The sequence below is a fragment of the Phyllostomus hastatus genome, unplaced genomic scaffold, assembly GCF_019186645.2.
Source record: "Phyllostomus hastatus isolate PE091 unplaced genomic scaffold, TTU_PhHast_1.1 phas_scaffold_78, whole genome shotgun sequence".
Taxonomy (NCBI): Eukaryota; Metazoa; Chordata; class Mammalia; order Chiroptera; family Phyllostomidae; genus Phyllostomus; species Phyllostomus hastatus.
Window position 1 is genome coordinate 106,934,160 of NW_025334041.1, and position 15,369 is coordinate 106,949,528.

The following is a 15,369-nucleotide window of genomic DNA, read 5'->3' on the forward strand; positions in this document are numbered from 1 at the left end:
TATGATGGTGCATGCAAGAGCAACTTAGCGTTCAGTTAAGAAATAAACACAGGTACCGCTAATTTCTAAAATACGTTTAAAGCTTCACATATCAACCTTCCTTCCAAAAACATAAAAAAACTAGAGATCTCTCTGCCATTTCCACTGTGAATTAAACCTTTTTATGTTATTGAAGATGATGGAAAACGTGAGGAAAATGTTCTTAAGAGTTAGAACGATCTCATCAGCATTACTGGGGCATTCCAAATGTAATCAAAGAGGTAAACGGGAATAAAAAATACTCTCTGACAGATGAGCCTGCCATGTCATGGGAATTTGCAGCCTGTCTGCACAGAATGAATTTCCTTTTGAGGCAAAATGTTCCCTCTGATGCTGAAGGAACCAAAATACCTTTTTAAAACCACAGAACCGTTATAAGAACAGGAAGAGGTGCTGTGTGACACATCGCAGTTATGAGCCAGTAATACTGACAAACAGCTCAGAATCTACCCAAGTAGGCTGCGCTTCAGTGACGGCTTCGGGATGGTCAGGAAAATGGGAGGGGAGAAACCACTGCCTAGAAACACCTGCAATGAACTACTGCAGCAAACTATGGAAGACGGGGCTCTTGGAGTGATGTTGAGGAGGTCCTATTAAGTACCTTGTAAGTAATGCATTCCACTTTTATTAAATAATTGAAATTCATAACAGGCACTTTACTTATATTCCAAAAGGGTAAAAGGGTAGATCACTGAACCCGATGGCCTCAAAGGCAATGGCACCCAGATTTTTGTAACTTCCTGAATGGTACAGTTTTTTAAACTTTGGGGGTCCCAACATGGCTAAGTAAGAATAGTATAAAAACAATAACAGAAAAGCTCTATTACCACTATCATTTAAAAAGTGACACTTCAGTAATAAAAAAGTGGGTATATTCAGCTTTATGACAAACTCACCACACCGTCGTCCCCTTCTCATTTCAGGACTGACGGGCGGAAGTGCTACACAGACTGCTTGTCCCAGGCAGCACCGGTCTGCGGGGTTAGCTTTGGCTACCATTACCCTCTCCAGTCTCTTTCAACATGGAACAGAAATCATAGAGGCTAAGATCTTGGGACTCTGTAAATGTCAGAGAAGCTGAGCTTTTAGCTTATTTAAATGGAAAAGGACATTTGTCATTTTGAGAGGCAAATTTTTCAGCCAATCTATTTCTCTGAGTGATTATGTATTATCATCTAATTTCTTCACCAGCTGTTTTCCTTTCCAAATCGCTTTTCAAAATAGGTATTTTAGACATATAATTTATTGTAGCAATGGAGATCATTTTTGGCTAATACATTGTCTGGCACAAATAACGCCCCTTTTTATTACATAAAAATATTTTATTACAAAATCATATGTGTGTAATTCTGTAACATAAGAATATCACACACAAGCACATCATATGACATTTTAGGTGAAATGTTCAAACTACTGTCCATCTCATGAGAGACATTCACGTACCCTACCAATCACACTCAATGGCACTACTTCTGCCAGACCGTGTATTTATAAGGCTAGTTTAAAAGTACAGATTTTTTAAAGTAGTAGCTAGCTGGTTTTATAATATGCTTGAAATGATAGATCCAAACACTCAGAAAACACAAAAATTGATGATCTTGGAGTATTTCATTTGGAATAACAATCATTTAAACTACTTAGTTGAGTGTAGCCTCAAATTCTTCAAATAATCTCATGGTAATTGGACTATAGATGATCATAATTCTACTAATAGAATTTGGAGCTATTACAATATTTTAAAGATGCTGTATGTATAAAGGTAGCTGTTTTCTATCATTATCATCATAATGTCTTGAGAACCTCAACATGCAAGCTAGCCTACTCTGTCTGCACTGACTCTTTTGTTAGGAAATCAGCACCAGGGAGATGCATGATCCTAGAGGAAGAAACAAGTATCCCAAGAGTTCTCAGTCACTGAGCACGAGACCTCAGAGGAGTCATCTCATCTTTCTGTGTCTTAGTTGCCACAGGTTATTAATAACCTCTAAGCTTCCTTTTCAGTTATGACCTTTGGATTCCCAAAATTCTCAAGTGTAGTGCCTAGACAGATAAAACAATAAGCACCTTAGGAAACTACCTTTCTTCAATGATTACTTTATATATGTGTAATTGTCATCCTGTGTGTAAGTGAACATATATGGGAAGACGTATTACCCAGTGTAATTCCATCCACTTAAACCACTGATATTGATTGTAAACAACCTGTACCTGTTTCCAAAACAAACCTTAGCCCTCCAGAAACATTTGCCGCCATCAAGTACATCCAAGAGAAGGTGCTACAATTTGTGAAGGCTGTAATGAAACGTGCTTACAGCTATAGCAGCAGAGCTGAGGTAAGATAACAAGTATGAAGACAGCAACACACTTGTTGTTCATCTTGAAATCAACTTGGAGTTCCCCTTAACTGAACTTCACTTTCAGTCATGGCTTCTTCATTATCAAGAGTTTAGACTCCCTATCCCATAAATAATTTAAAAAGGAATGAACAGGGGGACAGAATAAGAGAAGGGCAACAAAGTAGAGGGGAACAGGATGATTACCATGAATGTCCCTGTCTTGGGAGAGAGCCGGGAAACAGAAAAAGTATACAAAGGCTTTGGAATTGCACTTTCTCATCTTTCAGGACAAGGAAGTCGAGTTTGTCAGGGACTGAAGGCACTCAGTTTGGAACTAAGGTTATGTGACATATACTGAAATGGGGGAGAAATACTTATTCACACTGGTTAAATAAAACGAGGCACACATAGCTTATATGTCCAATTTCATCTGTCTCTGGGACCATGGTAGGAACTCCGCATCATAAAATGCTGGAGGATTGATAATCACAATCAAGAAAAAGAAAAAAACTTTTCATATGAGCACCCTCTGTGACAAAAGCATAGAATTGAAATCAAGGATGATAGAGAACCTTCAAAATTTATAGTTTTAATTCTTCAGAATTTAATTTTTAGAATCTCATTATAACTTTTAATATGTATTTAGAGTGCTAAAATTAATATTCTATTTTAGTGAATGTATAAAAAAATTTAGATGAGCTTTCATAGGCTTGCTTGTACCCACAGAATTTCCCAAACATATTTCCTCCAATCTGATATAAATCTTCCAACTTTGAATCCATGGAGTTTGCAGACAAGAGTTTCTGAATTTGAGAATTTGGTTGTTTCCCTTCTTGTCACACTTTGCACTACAAAAGACAGAAATAAAAATGTGGCTGTGGAACCATCACTTTGGTCACACCTTTATGGGCTCAGGCGGTAAATATTTCCGCAGAAAAGTATTGTGTTCATGAGAAATAAGAAGGTACCTGCTAACCATAAAGTTTTTGAAGAGTTCAAAATAAAGTAAATTTCAGACAAATGATTCTATAGGTGAATCTATAAATTTTTCCTTAGTTAATCCAAATTGTACCTCTAGAATTCCATTTAGAGGTCTCTTTGAGCTTGCTGAGTAGACACCATGAACAAAGTTCACCCTTCCCAGTAAAAAAAAAATTGATGGACAAGAAGTTGTCATTGAAATTAAATGGTGGCAGACATGTCCAAGGAATACTGCAGGGATCTGATCCCTCTGTGCATCGCGTGGAGACAGCCACCAGTGGTCAAGAGCGCTATGTGGGAGTGGTGGTAGTCCGAGGAGGCAGTACGGTGTTGGACGCACTGGGATGGGTGTACAGAACGGCTGTGTTCACCACAGAAATCAACAGCTTCCACACGTTCCCTCGCCATAGCACCCACTTTGCTACATAAAAATAGGGCTGTATACATTTTCATGTTGAACTTTTTTGTTAAACAAACTTTTATAAAACACACAAAAACAAATTTTACTTCTTGTCCAATGCCTAAATCAAGTCCCACCTCCTTAACAAAACCCCTAGTCTCGAGAACTTTAACTCAGCCCCCCTCTGAAATTTAATGGCAGTCACGAAAAATTATTTACTGACTATTTACTAGATCTCAGGTAATTAACCCAGCCTTTCTTTCAAAAAGGAGAAAGAAGTAAGCAATTTGACAACCATACAAAGTCTTAGAATTCAATTTGACTATTTTATAGGTAGTGTTGGTATTATCTTCTCGATGGGATTATAATTCCTGAAGAACGAAGACAACATCTTGTCATTTTCTCTTGTGTAATTCTTAATGCCTAACTCAATATATTCAGTAAAATAAATGCCACTAGTATCTCAAAAAGTTATTCTGCACTAAAATGACTGAATTTTTTAAAAAAAATGCAAAAGGAAACTGTGGGAAGAAAAACATTTTAAATAATTAAGGAAGGTAATTTGGCTACGTGTATATGTAACTTTATATATAACTCCAATTCTAGGAATTTATCAAGTGAGACCACGCCGTTCCAGATGACCCAGTAGAGCTGCCAGATGACAAGCTGCGTGAGTCATCTCAGTGTGTCACCAGAAAAAACGCCCAGCCGAGCTCAACCTGTATGTACTGCTGACCTAAAATCCACAAGTTTCTTGTTGTTAAGCCACTAAGTTTTGGGATATTGGGTTATGTGGCAATATAAAGCTGATTTAATTGTATTCATAAATATTTTTTCTAATAGATTGGAAAACAATTCAAAAGTAAAATGTTTTTTAAAACACCAGTTTACTTATGTTTCTTTTTATTTTTAATTTTTTTTAGATTTTATTTATTTATTTTTAGAGAGGGAAAGGAGGGAGAAAGAGAGAGAGAGAGAGAGAGAGAGAGAGAGAGAAACATCAATGTGTGGTTGCTGGGGACCGTGGCCTGCAACCCAGGCATGTCCCCTGACTGGGAATCGAACCTGTGACACTTTGGTTCGCAGCCCGCGCTCAATCCACTGAGCTATGCCAGCCAGGTAAAAGTAACATATTTTTTAAAAATACAGATTAACCACATAAGAAAAAAACTGAACTCTGGTTAATGATGCTTGAGTACTCAAAGGGGGAGGAGTGTACCGATATCTACAACTTAGTTTGCAATACATAAAAACACAAGATGGACTGACAGACTCTAGAGAGAGGGCTAGTTCCCTTGATATGTGATAAAGCAAGTACGATAAAATATTAGTTACAGAATCTAAGTGGTGTTACTTCAATAGTTTCCCTCCCTCCCTCCCTCTTCCTTCCTTCCTTCCTTCCTTCCTTCCTTCCTTCCTTCCTTCCTTCCTTCCTTCCTTCCTTCCTTCCTTTCTTTCTTTCTTTCTAATTCCTGTCTAGCCTGATCACTTAAGGACCTAGGAGAATTTAGGTCTGCATCCCCTTTAAGGGTGTTGAACAAGTTGGTTAATTTCCCAGCAGTGATCCCCAAACTGGGACCGATCCAGCTGATGGCGCCTAAGAGCTGTTGTAGACTGTTAAGTGTCAAGGGGTCTGGTACCTGGACTATCTGAGCTATCTGAGGCCTAACCATATGGTGAAATAAGACATATCCTAAATGTTGCCAAGGCTGATAATGCTGTACCTTTTCTGCGGCTATGACTAGTTCTGCTGAGGAGACATTGTCCTCAAGACAGAGGTAAACCTGCTTTAGCTCTTCTTGAGAGACTGCAGCAATTAGGATGCCATTCCTATAATGATAAATAATACTTTAAGGAAACCGAGTCTGTACTGGCTGAGCAGCCTGATGAACAAAATGTTGGCAGATGGTAGGGCTATTTAACATGCCCTGCGGCAGGACTTTCCACTGGAACCTCTCCAACAGTTGAGAGTTATTAAGTGCTGGGCCTGAGAAGGCAAATGTCTTGCGGTCCTCTTCCTCTAGGGGAATTGTGAAGAAGCAGTCCTCTAAGTCAATGACAATAAGGGGCCACTCTTTTGGTATACATGCTGGATTTGGAACCCCTGGCTGAAGGGCTTTCATGGGTTGTAAAGATTTCATTAATTTTTCTAAGGTCATTTATAAGTCTTCATTTCCCTGTTTTCTTGGGAACTATGAAAATAGGAGTATTCCATGGACTGCTGGACGGTTCTATGTGCCCTGCTTCTAATTGTACAAGCTCTTGAACTTTTCTAGCCTCTCCTTTTTCAGCAGCCACTGGTTAACCCATGCAGGTGTATCAGACAGCCAAGCAAGGGACAAAGAAGAAGCCTGGACAGTGGCCACTAAGGAAAAGGCAGCAGGGTGATTTGTATTCCCCACTGAGTGAGGAGGTCCCTGCCCCAGATATTAAGTGGGGCAGGAAGGACGTAGGGTCAAATACGTCCAACTTGCCCATCCAGAACCAAAACATTTAAGAGTCCACACACTTTTGTGGGGCGGAGAAATGCCCCCTATCCCAGGTATAGAAATGTAAATGAAATAAAAATTCCTTTCTTGAAATTAAGCCTGCTGACAGCCTCCCAAGGCATGGGGGCTGCTGTCTCTTACCTCAGATGAGGTAAGAGATGAGATGACTGGCTGGAGTTCCCCTTCATGCTGTCTCTATAGTTTGTTTTCTTAACAAAAATGTTGAAAAAACAGGTTGGGTCATATGGTGCATTTACACTGTGAATATTATATAGCCATTAAAAATAATAGGGTAGAAGATTATAAAAATTGACTGATACATCTTTAAAAAGCAAAGTACAAAATAGAATATATTTTTGTAAAACACAAATTTAAAAGTATAGATATAGAGGGGAAAGAAGAACCTAAAGACATCTGCTAGATGAACCTCTGGACATGGGACGATGATGTTTTCTTCCTGCATCAACCCCTGTTCCCTGTTTCTAAACAGGTTTTGTTTCTGTATCATTGACTAAGTCACCCCGCACTGTGGCCCCCACAGAAGACACCCCAGATTCACCATCTAAGAGGGTCGGGGACACACCGCTGGCTTTATGCCTCCACATGTGCTAGCTCCCACACCACAGCCACCTCTTAGAGGACATGGGGTGAGGACTGTTTGATATCCTTTTAACACGGTATTTTCCAAACTGTCCTACTTAATTAGGAAAAGTTTTTAAAGTAATTAAGAGAATAGGGAAAATGTTTCAGAGGTTAAACATTTTTCATTTTGAAAAGAATTTGTTTACAAAAACAATGGTGTTCCCTGTTTTAGAATAAGAGAAAATGAATAAGGAGAATGGAATTCAGAGAATAGTAAGAGTTTGTTTAGCTATCTGAAGTATTTGGTACTAAAAGTAACTACATGCTAGAACAGAGGCTGAAGCTTTCCTTTTCTTGGAAACGGTATCTCCGAGAAAGGACACTATGTTAGTGGCCTCTTAAGATCTCTTCCCGTTTTATAAATTTTTTTTGAAGTAATGGCATCGCTGATATTTATATTCAGTCAGAATGTCAGGATAAAGCCAGATGTTACTAAGTAATTTGGAGACATTATTCCTTTCCTAAATTTAAACTAACAGAAACCTGGTAATGGGGAGAAGACAAGAATACCAAAAACAGGGGCTGAGGGACTCTGATCCGCAGACATCTAATTGTTAGCCAAAACGTACACAAATTCCCGAGTCTGTTTAACACTGGGGTAATTTTAATCCCCATCTGACAGAAAATAAAAAGAAAACATATCCCAGAGGTCACCGTAACATTCTCTAAAGAAATTTAAAAAATTAATTTTTATACCAAACAGCTATGCAAATAACAAAGCAATATCATCCTACAGTCTATGAAGAGTTTGCTGGTGTGTATGTGCATGCATTTGTGCATTTTAACCAGAAACAATAAGAAAGTTTGCCCATGTTAACGCACCTAAATATGCAAGACACCAAGGGAGAAAAGGTTTCTGTGAAAAGGGTGGTGGTGGCATGCAGCAGAATCGCAAAACTCGGGACAGAGTATTGTGAACAGTGTTAAACTCCGTCTGAAAAAAAAATCAATAACTATTTTCATTTCAATTTAGTGATAAACATAAATGTCAGAATGTGGAAATAAGTCAAAGGCTTTCTAACAGTCTAAAACCAACATAGGGTTTTTTTGTGTGAAGTAAAATCTAGGTTGAAATAAGAATCTTAAACATTTTCCATTACTTATATTTATAAATCGCAAGATAAGGCATTTAAAAATCATTAGTTATTCAAAGCTCACTGAGTGCCAAATTGTTTTGAAGGAAAATTCATAAAGTTCTTTCACTGGAATAAATTTCTTCTTAGCTTCTTAAAGCAAACAAGAGAAACACAGAGGTTGTTTTTATAGACCTTGCTGAGGTTCCAACTCCACTGTTAACATACACTTTTTCTGGGAAAACTGTCGGCCCAACACATGCTTGGTTATTACACTGGACACTTTTAAATTCAGATTGAAAAAATAAGACCAAAGATGTATGTGGAATCTGAGCCTCAGATTCCCATTTCTGAGATTTTTAATGAATGTTTTTGAGATTCTTTAAAAAAGAAACTATGGTTTCTTTTATTTAAAAAAATTTGCATAGATTGATCTTTAAATTTTAAGAAATGATTCTGACAAATTACTTTCATTTCCACAGAAGATAATGGCCCTATTAAACGAAATAATAATAGGGCATGGACTAAATGGGCTCTAAAAGAATATGATATTGATGTATCCACATTTTCCAGCTCATTCATTGCAAGGATTAGCTGCAACCAGTGCAGTGGCTATAAAATGTTGGGAGAGATTGGTCCCTAAGAACTGCCAGATGGTCAGAAGAAAATGTCTTACAATGGTGTTTGTTATTGGAGCCCTTCAGACAAGGACAGATATGATCTAGCTTGGAAAGCTGGCAGGTATTATGAAGTGTTACTTTCTATTTGTAAATAAACGATGCGTTTTTGTCACCCGTTTGACAAATGGAGGACAACAGAAATTTCTAACAGAGTCCCAGAGCTTCTGATTGCTAGACGATTCTCACAAGTTTTAAGTGATTTTCCATTCCATCTTACTATTCAAGGGAATTGTTTAGTAAACAATATTCAAGAACCTGTATGTGTCAGGATCCACAGAAAATCTATGTTGCTAACAGATTTATGATTGGTCAAAATTTAAAAGACATGCTAAATGGGTGAGCCCTACCCAGACAAAAATGCATATATTTTTCCTAGGTAATTATGGCTTTTTACCGACATGTGCAATTACTCAATCTAATCATGCAATGCCAGTTAGCAACTTGCAAATATGAGGTTTGGCGTATGAACTGAACACCTGTGATAGAATGTAACTCTTCTGAACATAATATTTTTAAAACATGACCTTATCTGTTTCTTCTTTTTGGTTTTTCATATCCTCTCACCACTACCTCAGCCCCAGAGCCCTAAATAAGTAAGTTTCTAAGACAAAATCCAAAGGGCTTCTGATTTTAAGGGTCCAAGGCTCGCTGCCAGTTAGGTCTTCCGAGCTGAAATTTCATTATGGTATATATTTCTCTCCTTTATATCATTATACTTTTGTGCAAACATTCTAAATAGGTTTCACAGATTAAAAGTGCTGTGTGATTAAGTCACACTCGTCAGGCTGTTCACTGGTGGTTCGCTGAAGAGGACAATGCTGATTCCACAGAAGTAATGGAATGTAAAAAAATGTATTTTCAAGTGTCGAATAAAGCCTTTCAGCCAATTCCACACGGAAACTGGACCTTCATTGTTTTCTCCCATATTCTTTCATAATTTATTTTTGCATAACTTGGTTTTTGTGGTTCAAAAACTAAGAGTTAAAAATGAATCAAACGTAGGCAGGGATTCTTAGGATTTATAGAGAGAATTCAAGGAGTCCATAAACTTAAAAGAAAAATATGTTATTTTTATGAAATGAACTGAAATTTATCATTTCCTTCAATTATAAATGTAGGCTGTGAGCAATGATATTTTCATGTAACATTATAGTTATTGCAGTTATTTCAAAATGCCCCTTAGTAGCTCAATCTCAATGAAAAATTATAATAGTTATTAGAGTTGCAACTAGATCTTATTATTTTATTGTGGTAATAAGAAAGCACATATATTACTATATCACAATTGTGTCTTAAACATATTTTATAACTGTATTTTGATGTAATTGGTTTCCTTTGTATTCCTACAATTTTATTAATACATTTGAAACATTGTTGTGAAAAAGGATTTATAAGTATCACCAGACACCAAAGGGTCTGTGGCATTAAAAAAAAGGTTTCAGAACCTCTGAGCTAGAGGAACTATAATATATATACTTACACACCAACTACCACATAATATTATGTTTCTATTTTTGACTGGAACATTCATTAGGATTAACAAAGTGCCCATAAAATGACATGTTCCCTATATGATTTCACTGATTTCACTGGCTGGTAAATAGCATTGACTACAGATTCACTGCAAAGAATCATGGACATCAGACTTTTAAAATAATTCTACATTTAGACAACCAAATAGAGGTAAGCAGGTAGTGAATGGAAAATTGTTAATCACACGTTAGTACTATCTTCCTAGGATCAGAACTTAGTAACAAAGACAGTTAACTAGCCTGTCTGAAAGCCGGCCCTTTGTGAAAACAGTCACATCACAGCTGATCACATGTGCTGCAGATAGATCAGCCAGTCGATTAACACGTGCTAGCACTTAGGGATTGCCACTAGCGCCACCCCCTGAAAGAGAGCTGTTCTCCAGGAGAGAAAAATGCTAGCTTGGACCTAATGCATAAACAACAATCTCTAAGTGTACTTTTATGAGGGAAATTTCACAATTATTGAAAAGGACTTTAATCATTCCAAACATTAATAAAGATCTAATCAGCCACATGGCATCACTCATTTGCCTTATAAAATATATAATTTTTTCTCTAAAAAGTTTGCTTTTGTGGCAGATTTAAGTAAATAAATAATTCTATATGCATGATTCTAATTAAAAGTAAAACTGGACTGGTTACAATGCTGCCAGAATGACCTCCTGCATGCAATTTTCTGCGTAGAGAGTTCCACAGTTCTGCAATGAAGGCCTTTGATGATCCAAACTCAGTTCAAAGCTGATATTCAGAGGCTGATCGTGAATGACCCCATTGCCTCTTGAGAACTGACACTTTCCTGTCTTCTTGATGATGGGATTGGACTTTAAGAGGTCATATTGTATCAAACCAGTAGTTCCAAAAATGTGGATGTACCACAGAATCATGGAGATTTTGGTATAAACAGATTTTTCTTTTCTTTATTTTTTGTTTCTTTTGTTTTCTTTCCTTCTGGTCTCTCTCTCCTTCTCCTTCTCCTTCTTCTCCCTGTCTCTCCTCCTCCTCTCTCTCTCTCCTTCCTTCCTCCCTCTTTTCTTTCCTTGCCCCCTTCCTTTCTTCCTTGCTCTCTCTTCCTTTCTCTTTCTTTCTAACAGATTTCTGAATTCACCCACAGATTGATATTAAGTAGACCCAGCTGCTTCACAGGTGAATGCTACCAAAAACATTGAGAAAAAATCATATCAATTTTTCTCAAATATTTCAGAAAATTGAAAAGCAAAAATATCATCCAACTCACTTTATGAGGACAACATTAACCTCATACAAAAAAAAAACAGACAAAGACATAATGAGAAAACTACACCCCAACATCCCTCACAAATAAATATTTCAGACCCTGAGAAAGAACATACCTACTGAAAGGGCTCTGGTGGCTAAGTGGGCTCATATTAAAACAAAACAAAATAACAACAACAACAACAACAACAACAACAAACAGAGCCTAGCAGCCACAGGAGTCTACACTAGGGCCTCTCAGGTAGAAGCCTGCACTGAACTACCTGCCTCTGCACTGGCCTGTCTGCCTGCAGCTGTGCCTGTGCCACCTGAGTTAGTCCTTTTATCACCATCAACATCTTCACTGACCAATCAGAGCTGCTCCATTCTAACCAATCAGGAAAGTGCCTTCTGGACCAAACTGTGAGGATTTGGAGTCCTCATTTGCATGAGGATGGACCAATTGGGGATAGGTAGGGGGACTTCTGTCTAAGCATGTCAGTTCCCCTCTGGCTTCGAGAGAGTACCTTCCCTTTCTATTGAGAATCCCTGGCTGAGCTGAAACACAGAAGATGTCTCGCTGGAGCAGAGTGGACTGGCCCAGAACAAAAGAGACCAAAGCAGAGTAAACCAGAACAGGGCAAAGCAGACACACACAGAGCAGAGCAGAACAGAACAGAACAGAACAGAACAGAACAGAACAGAACGTTGAGGGACAGCGCAGAGCTGTCTAGCCTGAAGGGGACTAGCCCCAGGGCTGCCTCACAGCCAGAGTATCACTAAATAAAATTCCCTTCTTCACTGCACCCCAAATTGGGGGTTCCTGTTGGCATTGAATTGTTGGTGCCAATAACCATTGGTTGACAATATCCTTTGTTATCACTTTTATGATTTTATTCAACTTTGTAATAGAGGTTTAGCCAGTGCAGTATGGAAAGAAAAAGAAATAAAAGGCATCTAGATGGGAAGAAATAAGTAGTTGTCATTGTTAGCAAACATGATTGTTTTTGTAGAAAATTCTAAGGAATCTACAAAAAATGGTACTAGAACTAATAAGAAAGTTTAGTAAGGTTGCAGAACACAAAGTCAACTGTATTTTTACATACTAAAAAGAATTTAAAAATTTAAATTTATAATAGCATTTAAAAATGTAAAAATTATTAGAAATAAATCCAATAAAAAGATATGTAAGACCTATATATTGAAAATCACAAAACACTACTAAAACATAAAGTTTAAATTAACGGAAAGATATGCCATGTCCATGGATCTGAAGACTCAATATTGGTAATGTCTCTTCTCCCCAAACTGATCTACTGATTCAATGCAATGTCAGTCACAATCCTGCCACTAAAATAGACAAGCTGATTCCAAAATGTATATAGAAATGCAAAAGACTTAGAACAGCCAAACCATCTTTGAAAAAGAAGATCAAAGTTGTAAGACTAATATTACATGATAAGACTTAACAGCAATCAAAAGAGTACGATTTCCATATAAAGATGGACAGGTGTACTGTGATTTAAAATACCAAATATATGCTTGATGTTCATCCCAGGCCCCATTTCTAGCTCAGAGCTCCTAAAACCCTTGGAATTTCCCAAGTGGTAGGAGAGACAAAGGTGTCTTTTGCTTTGTTAATGAGATGAAGCTCTGGAATGCCCCAAGGTCACCTAAGGATGAGGGCTGGTTGCCAAAACAAATCATGTGATTAGAGGGTCAGAACTTTTGGTACCACCCCATGGCCAGAGGGGAAAGGAGGTTGACTCAATCATCATTGGCCAGTGATTTAATCAATCATGCCTCTGTAATGAAGTCTCCATAAAAGCCCAATGGAAAGTATTCAGAAAGCTTCTGGGTTGGTGAGATTTGGGGAGAATCATGTGCTCAGACAGTGTGCAAGTTCCATGCAATTTCCACATACTTTGTACTCCAAATCTCTTCCATCTGGAGGTGCATCTATAGCCTTTATCTATCTTTTCATAATAAACTATAATGCAGTGGGTGAATGAATTCCCTGAGAAGTCTATGAACCTCTAGCAAATTAATCAAACCTAAGGAGGGCATTGTCACAACCTCTGACTTATTTATTTATTTTTGGTTTTGTAATATGATTTTCTGCTTTTTTAAAAAATTGTCCAATTACAGCTGTCCCCATTTTCTCCCCACTACTCTCCCCTGCCATACCTGTCCTGAGCATTTCTTGGTGGTGTGAGGACAAACAGTCCCCTCTCTACACATTATAAATTGAGTTTCAGAACATCCTTAACCAGTGTATCAATAGAACTGAATACACCTCTGGCTGGTGTGGCTCAGTGGTTGAATGCTGGCCTGTGAATCAAAGGGTTGCTGGCTCGATTCCCAGTCTAGGGCACATGCCTGGGTTGTGGGCCAGGTCCCCAGTAGGGGGTATGCAAGAGGCAACCACACATTGATGTTTCTCTCCCTCTCTTTCTCCCTCCCTTCTCTCTAAAAATAAATAAATAAGATCTTAAAAAAGAGAACTGAATACATAATCCAGAAAGAGACCCACAAATATATGGACAGCTGATTTTTGACATAGGTTCAATGACAATTCAATGTTGAAAGGATAGTCTTTGCTGGAACAACCAGATAGTCAAGGTACAATAAGAACACTAATCCATAACTTGCATCATATACTAAAATATTACTCAACATGGATCACAGACCTAACTGTAAGAGTAAAACTATAAAACTTCTATAAGAAAACACGAGAGAGAACATTTGTGACCTTGGGTTAGGCAGAGAGTCCCTAGACATGAACAAAACCATTATCTGTAAAGGAGAAAAAAGAGAATGAATCAAACTTCATTAAAATTATAAAGTTATACTCTTTGAAAGACACTGTTAAAAGGGTGATAAAGCAAGCTACAAACTGCAAGAAGACAAATGCAAATAATAGATCTGTTAAAGGACTTGTAATCAGAATATATAAGAACTCTCAAAACTGAAGAATAAGAAAAAAAATGCCCAAATAAAAAAGTGGACAAAAAAAATTAAACAGACATTTCACTAAAGAAGAGACATATATGGAAAATCAACATGTGAACTGATGCTCAACATTTTTGGTCATTTGAGAAGTTTAAATTAAAACCACAATGAGATATCACTATAAAGTTATTAGAATGCCTAAAATTAAAGAGACTCATTATATTGAGTATTGGTGGAACTCTCCTACATCTGCTGATGGGAGTGTAAAATGGTACTACTACTTTGGAAATAATTTGGCAGTTTCCCCAAAAGTTAAAAATACACCTACTATATTATCCAACTAATACTCCTAAGTATTTACTCTTAAAAAGTAAGAGCATTTGTCTGTATAAAACCTTGTATATAAATGTTCATAAAAGCTTTATTTGTAATTACAAAAACTGGAAACAACCCAAATATCCATCAATGAATAAATAGAATACTACTCAGCAATAAAAAAGGAATAAACTATTGAAACTAAATAAATATTATGATGTGGGTAAAACTCAAAATAAATATGCCAAGTGAAAGAAGCCAGGTTAAAAGAGTACAGTCTGCTCCTGTTAATATTAAATTCTAGAAAATGCAAATGCATTTCTTGTGACAGAAAGCAGCTAATGGTTGCACAGAGAGGGATGGGAGAAAGAACTACAAAGGGGCATGAGAAAACTGGGGGGTGATGAATGTGTTCAGTGTCTTGAGAATGGCAATAGTTTCATTGGTACCTACATGACATACATAAGTCAAAACTTATCCAATTACACTTGAAATATATGCAATTTATAGTGGGTCAATTATACTTCAATAAGACTGTGTTTTAAAAAATTCTATTCAAGCAATCCTGACAATGTCAGATTTTGGAACCACTAGACTAAATGAAAGTCTTCAATACCTGTGCCACCTTAGGCTGTCTATTCTGTTTTCAAAGAGCTTTCAAAAAAATATTTTGGCCCTGGCTGATGTGTCTCAGTGGATCAAGTGATGGCCTGAGAAC

General features: G+C 37.4%; 2 protein-coding genes across 4 annotated transcripts in view; one reads left to right on the plus strand and one right to left on the minus strand.

Moving 5' to 3' along the window:
* Positions 1–15,369, minus strand: part of CAMKMT (calmodulin-lysine N-methyltransferase) — a 343,336-nt gene that overhangs the window by 126,275 nt on the left and 201,692 nt on the right. The gene's annotated exons all lie outside the window — the stretch shown is intronic.
* Positions 3,534–3,785, plus strand: LOC123812128 (small nuclear ribonucleoprotein G-like). The gene has a single exon (XM_045828799.1). It carries the CDS (start codon positions 3,534–3,536, stop codon positions 3,783–3,785), a length of 252 nt encoding a protein of 83 aa, XP_045684755.1.